Raw genomic sequence first — 16112 nt, forward strand, 5'->3', positions numbered from 1 at the left:
CAAGAAACCTTTTCTTAACGGAAGATTAGCTAATGATTGTTGAAATTAATTAGCTGAATCTACCGAAATTCAGAATGTATCCTTTCTGCTGCTGTAAAAGAACCGTGCTTTCAAAAGCTTTAAAACCTGAATAATGTGCAACCAGGGGCACAGGCAAGGCTTTAATTAGTTCAGCTGTCTTATGTTCTGTACCACTTGGGCAACAAAGGTGCTGCTCAATCTTCTATTTAAATAATTTAAATATATATTGTAGTAAGTTTTAGCACATTTCAGAAGTATTCATGAAAGAAAAAAAAGCTAAAAAACATGGATGTAATTCTAAATAACAAACTATTATCCACTTCATTAACTCGATGCCTTGAAGAACAAAGCCCATCAGCTCCAGAGCTGGCCCAGACTGTGCAGTCAGATAAAACAGAATGACTGCATGGGTTGCCTTCCTCTTGCAACAAATATTTCAACATTAAGTAAAAAATGTGTTCTCCTGTTGACACAATGATTAAAATATTGAATATCCTCCAGATGTCAATTTAACAGACATTACCAATCAAGCACAACAGCCATAGCAAAGCCAAAATGCTGGGGTCCCACTATGCCCCCTTAAAAGGTACAAATCTAACATTACAAATTTCCACAGTCCACATCTACATGGCATGATCTATTTTAAAAAGCCAGAACTTTTATCTGCACTGTAATATGCATCTCAAATAATTTTAAGGTTAAGGAAATGCCCCTATCATTTTTTTTTAAATGTGCAAGATACTCACATACAAATGAACTTAAACACATAACCCACTTAACCATCAGCTCATAACAGTCAATATTTTACCTCCTAACATGAGAACATAAATAAATCATGTTATTGTATGTTGAATCTTCACAGAGCCACTGGAAGCAGCGGACATTTTTAGTCTTTACAGTGTGAAAGCAAAGTTCATTGCCATAGACGATGGGAATAACACTAGTAGTTTCCCGCTTTACATATTCATCAGTATCCAAGTTCATATTCTTCCAGTATACTAAGTTATTAGAAGTGAAGTTCAGCTGCTTTTAGAAGATATTGAGGCAAATACACAAAACAACTGAATCTCTGGGCACTCTTCCTGCACAAAGGCAAACTCCTTGAATCAAGAGCAAGATTATCTACTCCCCCTATGTTGCTAGGATGAAAAGTGCTAGGACATAAGCCACCCAAGAAGAGAGAACAGTGAAAACATTCCTGTCATGGTATACCTCCAGGCAAACTATGAAAATAAACATTTTAATCACCTTCGCAAATCAGCAGATTCATCTTCCACTGTGAGATCTGTCTGTACCATCTCCTGTTTCAGTTCTCCGATTTCTGAGGCAATTGTGTCAATGAGCTAGAAAGGGACAAAAATAGTATGACGTCAAGTGAGTGGAAGAGGCGTGGAAAAGAAGCCAGGGCAAGTTTAGTCACCAGAGATTACAAACTTTTTTTTAAAATCACATCCTATTTGAACTTCCCCTTGCAAAGGAAAAAGTTAGGGTTGGGGCCACTTATAATCGTTCTTGGAGGAAGAATAATTCCTGTTTTGTGGCTCTATAAAACCTTCCAGGTTGGCTAGCTTATTTACGTTAAATCTGCAGCTTCAACATATTACACAACAGCTTAAAAGAACTAAATGATTTGATCATTTGTAGCATTTACTTTCTCAAATACAAAGAAAAAATATAATTAGAAGAGTTTCATCTGCATGAGTACTTCAGAAGCGACACTAAGCCAGCATTACTGTATCGTGGTGGATGAAAAGTAACAAAGCAAGAAGGAAATGGGTGGCTGCTTTTCACATTAGGTCTTGGACTGCACTCGAACAGAACTCCATTAAGTGAACTGCCTTGTAACACTTCAGCTCAGGTGGAACACAATCCTAATTTCGGACAGAAGGGCAAGAACTGATTTTAAAGTGGGCAAGATTAGCACTAGGGCTGTATCCTGAGAAATACAGCATTTGCTAGCCAGATGTCTGTGAAACATTTTGTAGCAGAAATCAACTATGAAGTTTGCAAGGCATCCTGTCTTGGACATTCTTTGCAGCAAGTGCATCAAGTTTACTTGACGCATCACACCATGACAGTATATAAACTCCGGCAGTGTTCCCTCTCTCCTGCCCATAGTGAAACCTAATGAAAAGGTTTGCAGTGATGATATCTCACATCTCCTCTACCACCACCCCTGCACCTCAGAGCAAACAAACAAAAACCCTGGCAGATGAAGTAAAAACAGCTTTCCACTCCAAGTTGGAATAGTCCTCATAGTCACCCACAAGACATGACCCTGAGTCCCACTAGTGTTAGTTAGTGCTCAGTACATCAGTGTTTTCAAACAATTGCATGCAACATTTTCTGATGTTGTTTTATTGGAAGTCTTCCTCTACCTCAGAAATTCACACCCTCCTTTTCTGTGCAGCACTGTTCTGATCAATTCCAAAGAAGTTTCAGTCTCTGCTTACAATAGGCCAACTCCATTAAGTATACTTTAAGTGAGAGTGAATTACCATACACTGCATCCATACTGTAGGCTTCTTTCTGTCAAGGTCAGAGCTCCCAGTCATACTGTACTATTGGCATTACAGTTTACAAAGATCTTCCACCTGCTGATTCTCAAACACCCCCTGAGTCACTGTGGCGAGACGTGAGCAATGCCTTCCTGACCATGAGAAAGAGCAGCAGGAGGAACTCTCATCATCCCAACGGAGCAGCCTTGCACCTCCGAAAAAGCGGCCAGTGCCCTGATCGGCACAGGTGAATTCATTCCTCCTTTTGCGTAAGGGATGAATCCAAGCCCCACACTGGCTTTACATGGTGAAAAATACACAAGACACCACTGTTGGATGAGCCTTACTAGGAAGCCATTGTGTCATCATGCACATCTGACAGTGGTTTTGGGCAGCGGCATCGCCTTAGAGGGAAGCTTTGACCTGGGTGCTCAGAGCGCAGTACCAGGCTCTAGCCAGTACATGGCTGACTGCATCTTGCAGACCACACTGCATTGTTTTTTTTCTCTTTTAAAGCCTCTACCGCCTTAGCATCATCATCCTTAATACATTTATTCTTGTTATCTTCTGAAATGCCATACAGCTGCAATTCTCTGATGGAGGGGGAGTTTCATGCTATGGTGTGCTGCCCCTAAGCAGGGAGGTTCCACGGGCTGGCTTGGCTGTTCATCTAGCCCTATTAGCTGGTTCAACTTGCTAAAAGGTTGGAAGACTTTTTCACTTTGTATTTTGGTTAGTTTTCTGCTGACTTAACGACCTGAACCTAATCTCTGAGAGGGTCAGACAAGCTCCAGAGCCAACACCAGGAAACAGAGGACAGCACCAGGCTGAGAGTACGTCTGCCCCTTTCAGATCCCGTCACCCCACTGTGAAATCATGTCCTGTTCCTCAGTCACCCCAGTAAACAGCCCAGGGTTTTGGGCTGTTTGTGCTGACCTTGGAACAGAGAACCTATGTCCCAGTTTAGGCACCCAAAACTAGCCAAGAACTGGATCAGCCACCCAAAACTCTGCAATCTGACCAGGACACCTCTGGAATTCAGACTACTCAGGTCTTCCAGCCATCTACTCAAGTAGCAGGAAACACGCTTTTGGGCTGACTCTTACTAATGAAAAAACTAACTACCAACCTCCATAGGGAATAAAAAGCTGAATACCCCTATCATGCACTGTATTCAGAGTGGGCGTGTGCATGTGACAGTCTAGGAAACAACTCCCAGGACAGCTAAATCAAATATTTTTCTTTTTAAAATAACACCTGAAATTATGACAAGCCATGCCAAGATTTCAAGTCAACCATTAAAAGAATGAAATTTAAATAAGTTTTTTGATCACATGGATTCCTGTTCAGGTTTTAAAGAACAAGCAAGCAATTGATCTACGGAAAGTCTTTGGCTACAAACCCAAACTACAGCTGATGTACTTGAATTTTTTTAACAGCAATCCTTCTGCACAGTAGTCCTTCTGTACCTGTAAAGAAGAGGGGCATGGGAGGAGAAAGAGAGAGAGAGATCCACCCACTAATTCAGTTCAACACTCAATTAATTCAAAAGAGAGAAGCTGACTACAAGTGTAAAAAGACAGAAAAATTGTATTTCTCTTCCAAGCCATGACTAAACAGTAGAAGGATCAGCTCTATTAGGCCTAAATCTCTGATGAGCAATCCATTACAGTCTCTAGTTACAATAATCACTCTTAAACTATTCAATTTGTTTCAAACATAAATGTGCCTTCTTAAAGTTAGTTCTAAATAAGTAATGGCATTCTAAAATACTGACACAATGCATTTGTTGCTATTTGTATCAAGATGTACAAAACACCAAAAAACCCTAATAAATACACATTCAGAAAGAAATACAGGGTTCAAAGAAACACACAATTTGCCACTTTTAAATAAGGAGTGTGACAAGTATATGGAAAGAACAGAGCACACCTTTGGTGAACAAAATCCATTCCAGGTTTAATTACAGCCTATCAATTACTTAAATTAGGATTTCCTCTTCCTGGATTAAAATCACATTTCATAAGTGTTGGTGCTTCACAGTGGAACACACACCCAAGGGGCTTTCTTTATTAAAGACAAGAAGTTCAGACATCAAAACAGAAGCAAAAAACATTCAGTTTTAAGTACCTGCTAAATTTCCCTAGTCTTCATTCATTACTAGGTTTGCTAAGTGCAATGAGGTAGTCAAACACGACCATACAAGTTGTTACTGCTAAATAAGATACACAGTGTCATGCAAGTCTTACAAGGTCTCTACTGCTTTTATAGCCTCCTTATCCCTTCTGGTTCTGCTGAAGCTTTTCATTTCAGTTCCTTAAAACAGCTCATAATTGCTCAGTACAGTTTTCTGTTAGCTTTTTTTTTTACTCCCTTATCCTTCACATCTTCACCTACATATCTTGGCATACATCTCACCTCACAACTTTCCCTGCCCTATATTTTCTACCCTCCATTCAGGAGTGACATGTTTCAACTTAGCCCATTTTTCAAGTATGCAAACGCAAGACTTGCAAATTTTAATTGACATCAGTGCCAGGAAATGAAACTTTTCAATTAAGTAGACAGACTTAAATTAAGGCGATCTGCTTCTCTTCCCAGCCACACTGGGCACCAGGTTTCCACCTTCCATATTAGTATTCAAACTAATTGGTTTCTTAGATGAAATCTTCCCAGTCTCTCTGGCAGCTGAATGAATAAAGTGGAATTCATTCTCTGTCTACTGTGAAGTTTCCAGTGTTTTCACACCTCTTAACCTCCCAACTGCTGCAGTAAGGTAGCATGCAGCCCTTCCTTGCTGGAGCAACTCTCTGACACTGTTAAAATCTTTCCAAAGTAACACCTGAACACAGCTGAGAGTTGAATTATTATTTGAACTGACCAAGATTACGGCCTTTTCTCTTTTCCCACCAGATAGCCACAAAGGCTCTAACATTGTCTGTGGAGTCACGAACGCAGCCAAGTCAGGAACAGAACCGCCTTATGTGCTTCATCCTGCAGTAACAGCTGAAAAATTAACTTTTCCAATGGATGAAGCAAGGATCAGTTTTTCATTTTAAGTCACAGCACTCCCTGAAGATATTGCCTATTTACTGTGAGAGTGTGGACTTTTTTCAAGCACCAAGTAGCTATGAATGTGAGCAATTTAGCCAGCTGTAAATATATTCGGGCTTCCTGTCACAGCTTGCCTGGAGCCATCTCAGAAGAAAGGCACCACTGGTCACCTACCAGCACACAACATGAGTCAGCGCCTGGAGTCTTATTGCAGATGGCAACTGATTCACAATGATCTGCAACTGTATTTGATCGTTTAAAATATGAACTCGTGATGGAAATCATTACCTGAAGCTCAACATGCTATTAAATGCTACTCAAGGATTTAATCTGTTAATGAAACCGATCTACTGCAGGTAAGAGCTCTGCCATACACAATAATGAATAAGGTCAGCAGAGCAGCCTTTTCATTGAGTTAGCAATGTAACTCTACTCCAGAGCTACATGTGCTGGTCACCCTGTCTGATCCCAGCTGCATGGGGGCATCACAAAGGGTCCAATCACCCCTACCCCCACTCCCAGCTCCTTCCATTGCATGGAGCATGGTAAAACCAAAGGCAAATCACACAAGCATCTTAAAGACAGTCAATCTCAGAATAATCAAGCTGGAATTGACCATCTATTAATTTTCAAGTGATTATGGCAAACTGCTGAAAGGGATTATGTCAGATCTGCCTGCAACAGATGTGTCTCTTTCAGTCTTCCTTCAAATGTCAGCTGTTTGCTTAAGATTCAAGCTGAGCAGGAGACAGACTGCTTGGCAATCCCCTGGCTTCTTCAAAGAAATCAATCATCCATATAGAGAAGCTGATCAAGAATAAGGGGAGGGCGAGCCAATGCTCCACCCAACTCTCAAAGTCTGCCCACTGTTTACTTTCCCTGGACCTGCACTCAAGGAGAGGGAAGGGAGCTGAGATGCCTCAGGAACAGTGGCGTGTGGCAGTCCAGGCTGGGCACGGGAAGCAGATTTGTGCATAACAACTTGTAGAAGCTGTAAGGCTGGCAAGGGGCAGGCAGATTTTGGCAGCTGGTTGGAGGTATGGAGGCACCAGATATCAGGAGAAGCAGCATGGGAAGCCCGTGCTTCTGCTTCAAAGAACAGAAAGGGGAAACGGTAAGCAAAGTGGAGCAACCCTCTGTTACATTAGCAGCTGCTTTTGAATCATAAACTGCCAGCACCACAGCCCAGACTTCTTTCCTTACAAAACTTCCTATACTGGCAACTGCAGGAAAGCTAAGCTGCTGTTTCCCATGAACCATCTGCTAGACACGACAAGATGAATCAGCTCTCCTTAAGTAGCTCCTCTTCATGAGCAACATCACCTTATTCTTTGCACCCACAAAACCAGTTGGAGCCATAAAGAATGATCATAATAGTGAGTGTGCCCTGTTCTCTGACACATCTACAGAGAATAAGTGGCTCACAGGCCAGTCTGAGCAACAAAAGAGTTTTTCAGCATCTTTCCCTGAAAAGTATACAATACAAGGCGCTCTCCACAGAAGTATCTATCAGCCACTGCCTCAACACCTGCCTTGCTGTGCTGCTATCTGGCTGTTAACTGACTTAACTGTGTTAACTGGCTTCAAGGAGAGTCGAAAATAATAAAAAAAAATTCTCATGAAACAACTCCCTCCCAGAAAACAAAATCTCTGGGCACTACTGCAAAGAATTCTAATCTAATGTGTACTAACAGCGCAATAACATGCTCAAAAATTCAAGCTGAGACTCCACACTTCACACTATCATTTCATAAATCAGTCCGACCCTGGAAGATGGAACAGACCTACAATGCAATGGAATTTAAATACTGTATAACCTTCCTACACTACAGTTCCTTGGTTAGCTCTTTTGTTTACTTATACCTAAAATCTAACCATGGCAGCATGTTTTCCGATATCCAGTTTACGTTTGAAAGTTATCTGTAGTTATTTTTTTGTGGCTGCCATGTTTGGCTTCTCAAACACAACTGTGTTTTACATCTTTGTCTGGGAAAGGTACTTGCTTATATAAGATTAAAGTTCTTGAAAACAAATATTTTAAAATGGGTTTTAACTTATAAGCACTTTAAATCAGAATAGCGCAAGGCAAGAATTGCAGAACAGTTTTCTCTTGATGATGTTGTAATCTTAACACTTTTTAATTTGTACATCTGCCTTGAAGACAACTTGTCAGAAATGGTCTTTCCTGAGATGGATTTTTCTGTGTTTAACAATATTATTCTTAATTTTTCTAGAGAGAATTTAAACAAAATAGCACATTTCAAGCAGTTTTATGCTCACATTCTCTTCTACAGGCCAAATTTCTTGGGTATACTACATATCCTCCATAACACAAGGCAGTATTTTCTTAGTCTATGAAAAGTCGGTACATCCTGGACAAGGAAAACAGGTTAAGTGTTTAGCATCAAACCTGAACCTGACCTATAAAGTCCCCCAGAGCAGAACATACTCTGCAATCAAACTGTTGCTCTTCAGCTACCAGCAGGTACTGCACCTGAACTAAAACACTTATCTTTAAGAATAAAAACCTCTTTTTTAAAATAAACTGCCAATATTTTCTGCAAACAGCAACTAATTTTCCTTAAATTTTTTTTCATGTAGAAAAAACAAGTTACTCTTTTTCCGATTTAAAAAAAAAAAAGAGTCTTTTGGAGTTGCATCATTTGGGTATTCTTGCAATTAACTGACACATACAGTCACAACAGCACCTGACAAATAATTTTCTATCAAATAACATAAGGTGTACTCATGATTTTTTGACATAATTTCTGAAGTATTTAGGGTCAGTGAAACTTCTGGTCATTATACAGTGTACGTGATGCTTGCATGATTAGTGCTATACAAGATGAGCTGTTAATAATAAGTTGCTACAAAATGCAGGAAGGATCCTGGGCAAGTACTATTATTAGATCTAACCCTGAAAAAACAAGCAGCAGCAGAAGGCTGCCTTCTTAGCAGAAGGCTCAGAGTATTTGAATTCTTCAAACACATTTCTCTATTTGCAAGGAATGTGATTGCTATTTTGCTGGAAATAATGGGAAAACTCACCCATTGGTTTCAACAGACATGAAATCAAGACCATAAGTGGCAGTTTCCAAAGGAAAATACAACGGAAGTGGACAGATATATTTATCAGAGTCCCCTGTTAGTGTAAAGCAACTTACATGAGCCCCAAGACTTAAGAAGTAATCTGAAGAAGTCTGTTGCAGTTTATTTAGGACTATTAAAAGGAAACCTTAATGATAAATAGCCATTTTTGTATCTAATATTTATTTCTGACAAAGCACTGTTCTGTAAATTAAAAAAACTACAATACAACCACTGTAAACCCAAATAATAATGACGACAGCATGAATTCACATAGCAGGCCAGTACAGCATTCCCTAACCAAACCCATCCTAAACATTAGATTGCCACAAATACCCATGTACTAACTGTTTACATTCCTAAAATCCATGAACTAAAATAATGAAATGCAAACATCAAACCACAACATTTCCTTTCATAACGTATCACACTATGCTTATTGTCAACTGATTCTTAGTTCAACAAGACTAATCTCAGCTTTTAGAAGCTGGCAGGGGTGACAATGTAATTCCTACATACAGACCACAAACATAACTCATCTCAGCTCCGCAGCAATCTCTCACCAGAACACATATATTCCATTTTTATGTTTTACATCTTTCAGGATATCATATAAGCAGCAAAAATCAGAGCAAGTGTGTTCACTAGAAGGAACACACTCCCAAGGAGCTACAGTCACCTTTCTGAAGCTGCTCTGTCTATACAAGTATCACTGCTGTACATCAGGGAAAGCACATGCCCAGGACCACACACAGACTTGTGCTTCCCTCAGAAGTCCAACACAGCTACCAGGTCTTCTTACTCATTCAACTCATGAAGGGTTTCCTGGTCCCAAGAGGAAGACAGGTGGCTTTGACTTGATGTCTGTTTCAGCACATTTTTAGAAAAATCACTCATCCATCATTGCATGGCAACTGAGTTCCTGTTTTGTGTGTTGAAATTTAAATAAGCTTGTACAGAGATTTAACGAAGCTGCCATCTTTCTGAGAGCACATTGAACAAGTCAGCCAAGGTGACCACTGCAGAATGTTTCCAAGCCCTGAGATTTACAACAGCTAAAGAGGAAAAGGTAAGATCAGTGCTTCTAATCTGGCAAGGGAACACAGGCTGAAGACAGCAAGGATCAGTATCAGGCTGGACAAATAAGCCTCAGCACTTACCACCCCCCCTTCCTGCCAGCATCTCATTTTTCATTCTTTTTGGAGACCTGCATCCTCTCTGGCATCACATCTTTTCCTTCCTGTTTTGATAAGCAGAGCATAGCAACCCTCAAAGAGCACCCTGTGTGACGGGGTGGCCAAGTGCCAGAGATGAGCCATTTCTGGATGAGCTATTTCTGGACTTGTCCAAATGTCTGAATACAATCAAATATTTTGATACATGGCTACAGCTTCTGCTTATTTTGCACAGTGAGCTATGAATTGTCAAGACCACTAACATTATTCAGTGTCTTATTCATCAATAAGCAATGAAGTTTTACCTGATGTTTGATTTTGGGACAGAAGAGCTTTAGTGGTGTAAAACCTCTGATGCCAGTTCAATAAAGATCGAAACATTTTGATGATCAGGAAAAAGGATGTTTGTCAGAGACATATATTCAGTTCCTTGCTTTACCACAGACTCCCTCTGTAACTGCTGGCAAACTATTCAGTCCCAGAATTACCCAAGCTTAACTCCACCTTTGCTTCATTTTTACTACTTGCTGGCTCTAAGCCTTCATCAATTGCAAGGTATAAAGACTCTGGAGAATTTAACCTATAAAACTACAGACCTTTGCTCTTTGTAAGATGGGGACAATACTGTTTTGCTGGTATACTAACAGTCAAAAAAAGTATGTGAAAAAACTAAGAGATGGTTAGATGCTACAGCAATGGGAACTATTTAAGAACCAGAAAGAAAAGTAATATTGGAATTTCACACTGGTATTTGTCAATGAATTTTCTCATAAATGTTGCTGATAATGGTAAGATAGTCTTTATAAGGATTTACGTGCCCTGAGAAACTCAGTTGTGCCGGCATGCTAAAGGTTTCTTGGGCAACTGTAAAACAAAATGCACAACATGAGAGCCATATGCAGAAGTACACTACTCAGTCCATGCATCAGAAAGAGCATTCTGACATACAGGTCAGCATGGGTAAAAGGCTCTATCTTAATTACTAGCTCTCCTAAACACAGACAGACAAAGCAAATTAAAATGATGTAAACTGAAAAAAATCTGATGTGCCAAGTGTTTTCTCTGCTCACTCATCCAGCTGTAACAAACATAACTGTTGTCACATTTTTACAAATGTGGGGGAGGGAAAGAAAGAGAGGGTAGTTTCACTGTACACACAAGTGCACACACACAGGCTGGATACACTGACTGCCTGTTTCCAATTCAATGCTTAGGTCCAACAGTGCAACTTCCCAGGGATGGTGAGAGGTCTGAAAAGGTAGCTTTGAGGCATCTTTTATTCCAACTATTCTCCAGGCCCTTCCCCTGCCAGGCTGTCCTTAGGGAAATTGAGGACAACCTTATCTTAACTGACAATGTTTCTTATGGCCTTATGAGTCTGGTGTCTTGAAACTGCTCAGGCATACTCCATTTCTAATAATTTTGAGTAACTACAACCACGACATCACAAACAAAAGGCACACAAAATAACTATTCCAGCATCTATTTTCCACACAAGAATTACTTATACAAGGAGATACCAAAGGACTGCAGAAAATGACATGGGCACTTACTTACAGTCCCACTGACATCATGATTTCTTCAGCTTACATGTAAGTGACAACCTAGAAATAGTCCTCATAACTGAGACAGTTTCTTGCTATGATTTGAAAATATGACCATTCTCCCTATATGGCTGTGGACTGCCATCAAAGAAGGTTCATGTTTGTGCTTATGAGATAGAAGACATATCAGAAGTGTGTTGCAAAACTGAGTCCCTGTCCTCAGAAAACCTTGTTTATCGCTGACCACAAAGTTGATCATTTGTTTGCTAAAGACTGGCCTGGCAAGATTGCCTTAAGATAAAGAAAACATGAAACTCATGTAACAGACACTTTAAAGTGTTTGTGTGTCACTACAACAATACTATGAAGCTGCTGACACAGAAACTGGTCCTGCACACTGCACCGGTGGTCCTTATAGCTAAATGCACCAGCCACCACTTGCTTGGTTCCCCTTTGCCTGCAGCCCATCATGAGCGTATCTGCTGGAACACTCACCCCCACCCCCTACCCCTCCAAGCATTAGGGTCAGATTCAGGCAGCAAAAGCACAGCATTTCTGTCCCAGAGGAACAGAGGGAAAGGAAACAGCAACACCTGAAATGCGTGGCACAGGACCCATGAGGAGAGCACGGTGCACTAGGAGCAGCAAAGGAGGCAGGAGCTGGGAACAGAGCTTTGGCTGGTCAATCACATTTGCTGCAGTACTAGAAAACGAAAAGCAGCATGCTTTCTCTTAGCATAAGATGAGATGGCAGCAAGTATTAGCATCTTTCACTGGAAGAAGCTACAGCAGGTGACAAATATTCTAAGAGAAGTTAATCAAGGTAAGTTAATTCAGTGCTCAGAAAAACCTGTAAATTTTGATGGCTGCTTAGAGCAAAGCCTTGCCCAGCAAGATTGCCACTGTGACCCTGGCATTATATAAACAGCAAAATTCTAGTCCAGAACAGACAGGTTCAACTCTGTTGTATTTAACCTTGATCCCAACCTGGTCTATGTGACAGTTTACTCTCTTCCTCACATCAGAAAAATATACATATCATCTGGCCAGTGGTAGGACACCACAGTTTGATAGGTTTCCTGCTTGACAAACCTGATCTCCTTCTACAACAGGGTGACCTGCTTATTGGATGAGGGAAAGGCTGTGGGTGTTGTCTACCTTGACTTCAGTAAGGCCTTTGACACTGTTTCTCACAGCATTCTCCTGGTGAAAACTGGCTGCTCGAGGCTTGGATGGGCACACGCTTTGCTGGGTAAAAAGCTGGCTGGATGGCCGGGCCCAAAGAGTTGTGGTGAATGGAGTTAAATCCAGTTGGTGGCTGGTCACGAGTGGTGTCCCCCAGGGCTCAGTTTTGGGGCCACTCCTGTTTAACATCTTTATTGATGATCTAGACGAGGGGATCGAGTGCACCCTCAGTAAGTTTGCAGATGACACCAAGTTGGGTGGGAGTGTTGATCTGCTCGAGGGTAGGGAGGCTCTGCAGAGAGACCTGGACAGGCTGGAGTGATGGGCTAAGGCCAACTGTAGGAGTTTCAATAAGGCCAAATGCCGGGTGCTGCACTTGGGCCACAACAACCCCCAGCAGCGCTACAGGCTTGGGGAGCAGTGGCTGGAGAGCTGCCAGTCAGAGAGGGACCTGGGGGTGTTGATTGACAGCTGGCTGAACATGAGCCAGCAGTGTGCCCAGGTGGCCAAGAAGGCCAATGGCATCCTGGCTTGTATCAGCAATAGCGTGGCCAGCAGGGACAGGAAAGGGATCTTACCCCTGTACTCGGCACTGGTTAGGCCGCACCTCGATGACTGGGTTCAGTTTTGGGCCCCTCACTGCAAAAAGGACATTGAATGACTCGAGCGTGTCCAGAGAAGGGCAACGAAGCTGGTGAAGGGGCTGGAGCACATGTCGTACGAGGAGCGGCTGAGGGAACTGGGGTTGTTTAGTCTGGAGAAGAGGAGGCTGAGGGGAGACCTCATTGCCCTCTACAACTACCTGAAAGGAGGTTGCAGAGATGGGGGGAGGAGTCTCTTGAACCAAGGAACAAGTGACAGGACAAGAGGGAATGGCCTCAAGTTGCACCAGGGAAGGTTTAGACTGGATATTAGGAAGCATTTCTTTACAGAATGGGTTGTTGGGCATTGGAATGGGCTGCCCAGGGAGGTGGTGGAGTCCCCATCCCTGGAGGTGTTTAAGAGTCGGGTTGACATAGCGCTGAGGGATATGGTGGAGTTGGGAACTGTCAGTGTGAGGTTAATGGTTGGACTAAGTGATCTTCAAGGTCTTTTTCCAACCTAGATGATTCTGTCAGCATACTTTCAATACAGTGGCACTGCATGGACATTATTCTCTCTGTCCCGTTCTGTAGAAGTACGTGGTGTTCGCAGCTGTACTCACACAGTGCACATGAAGGCTTTGTGAACCACGTTTCAAATGAAATAATCCTTTTTTTCTGAAAGGAAATGTTAACTACAGCCTTCTCTACAATTAACTTCAGCACTGTCTCCAGACCTCCTCCACTACGCATGAATAAACCACAGTTAATGGGATTCAGTTGTCTTTTGAAAACCGAACTGATAACTCCTACTGTACCTCTGCTTTTTGTGATGCCAGTCTGAAAGATGACAGTTCTCCACGGTCTCTCCACTGCATAAAGTCTCTCTGTCATATAAAAAGACCAAAACATGTTCCCACATTTCTCTAGAAAACAGCAAGCTCACTGCAGCCCTGAAAGCCCTCTGGCTGATCCCCCAAAGCCTTAAAAAAACCTCACATAAAGCAGGAGGCAGAAGAGAGGACACAGTGACCCATGCTTACTTTTGCAGTGTCATTGTTCATGCCTGAGCTAAGATACTACTGCTGAGCAAATCTGGGGCCAATTGTACAAGTTAACTGCAGGAAATACTGGGAAAAAGCAAAATTAAGTCATCAAGTTTAATCCTTGACAGAAGTTCCCAGAGACAGAATGATTTATAACTATGTAGAAGTGAAGATTATCACAGAAGATGCACAAAACCTAACCACTACAGGTAGCCAATCTGAAGTACATCCTTTCATATGCAGTTCTCTAGGTTCCATTTTCCAGCTGTAATGATGTTTGCAGGACAAAAGTTGGATATTCACACCCAGGGAAAAATGCATTTCTAGAGAGTTCCAGGGAGTATTTGGAAGTGCTTAAACTGATGGCTCTACCTCTCTACAGCTCTGAGCACCACCTCATGTCTGGAGAGGCCTCCACCTATGCCTGTACTCCCAGGTGTTTCCCAGGGGCATTAGGAGAACCTCTGTTGCATCCTGCCTACTGGCCCCTTTTGTACATTGCCATGCATCAGCTCTATTCCGTGATGGAATCGAACTGGGGGGAGACAGAAGGACTCTCACCCAAAACATATTTCTCACTAGAATATGCTGTATTAGGTGTGCTGTAAGCCACACGACATTTCAAAACAGCCCCAAGAACACTGAAACATTAAATGGAATTTTTTCTGTTTTCTCTCTCTAAGCATGCCTATGCCAGAAGAAAACTACTATCTTTCAGTGTATCCAGGAAGCTGGGCTGAGTATCTTAAGGGAGGAAGCATTAGATCCTTTAAAGTCTGTAGGCACCCAAAGACACAGACATCTGCCTTGCTGGATTTCTGAGAGTTTGGTAGTGAGCTAAGCACCAGCTTCTTGTTGGTTTCAAACAAGATGCACTTAGGCTTTAAAAAACCAACCAACACCTACAAAGCAAAACCACCAGAACAGAAAAAGGACTGAAATACACATTGAGAATACAAAGACAGTATTTTTGTGGGTGTTCAGATTACACACAAACAAGGAGCCTCTGACAATTTTTCTTAAAATAGGCAAGGAAATAAAACCAATTTTCAATCCAGTAATGGAAATCATAAACCTGTATCGCAACTTTAAGCTACACAAATCCAGTTTATGAAAGCTCTAATAATTTTATGCCTGTGCATAATAAAGCTTATGTTCTCAGCATTAGTGGCAAAGAAAGTCACAAGTTGTTTTACACCAAATATTCTATTCAGTGTACAGAAAAACAATATACACATGAAAAAAATGGTTGGTAATCTAACCACGTACTTTATGTTCTGTATAAATATTCCATTTACCTTAAAGAAACTTCCTCTTTTGTCCAGACAACGGGCTTTCATTGTCAAAGACGACATTTTCCCTGGGAACACTCCACTGTATGCCTTGAACTCCTAAAAGTAGAGACATTTTTTTAATGGTTAGTCCAGTCTGTAGGAAATTCCTTTCTAAGCCACAGAAACGGTCACAACAAGCCTTCTGCCAAAACCCTTTCCGTCAACAACATGGTGCCATTTATTTCCTACCAGAGTTCTTACATATCCCTTTAGCCTATTATTTTTTCCATAAATTTGTTCAAAAAGACAGTGCTACTTGGAGTTCCATGTTTCGCTCTTCTCTTCACAGCTGATCCTGTAGCTATGAGTAGATTTTAATGTGCTCATTAAAAAAAAAAAGCTAAAGCATAATGATTGCTGTGTTTGTTTGCTTGACCTCAGCCTAAAGTACAAATAGAACAAAATGTTAGATGTCACTACAATCTGCTCTCAAATATTACAGTATTAATGGGACTGACAATGAGGGGAAAAAAAACCCCCAACTTTAAAATCACCCACAAGGGAGAAAACACATTACCATGAGTGTAAACCCGCCCCCCCCCCCCAACAAACAAACAAACCAACCCCAGACACCCCCAGAAAAATCC

At 41.5% G+C, this 16112-nt stretch overlaps 1 protein-coding gene across 8 annotated transcripts in view; it reads right to left on the bottom strand.

Annotated features, from left to right (window-relative positions):
- Positions 1 to 16112, bottom strand: part of LOC141920567 (sodium/potassium/calcium exchanger 3) — a 282625-nt gene that overhangs the window by 35689 nt on the left and 230824 nt on the right. For all 8 annotated transcript variants that reach the window (XM_074817520.1, XM_074817519.1, XM_074817526.1 and 5 more), the window contains 2 exons: positions 15490 to 15582; positions 1270 to 1364 (listed from right to left, as the gene is read on the bottom strand). In XM_074817520.1, the coding sequence (XP_074673621.1) occupies positions 1270 to 1364; positions 15490 to 15582 (188 nt within the window). The remainder of the gene's footprint in view (positions 1 to 1269; positions 1365 to 15489; positions 15583 to 16112) is intronic.

This window comes from Strix aluco, chromosome 3, assembly GCF_031877795.1.
Source record: "Strix aluco isolate bStrAlu1 chromosome 3, bStrAlu1.hap1, whole genome shotgun sequence".
Classification (NCBI taxonomy): domain Eukaryota; kingdom Metazoa; phylum Chordata; class Aves; order Strigiformes; family Strigidae; genus Strix; species Strix aluco.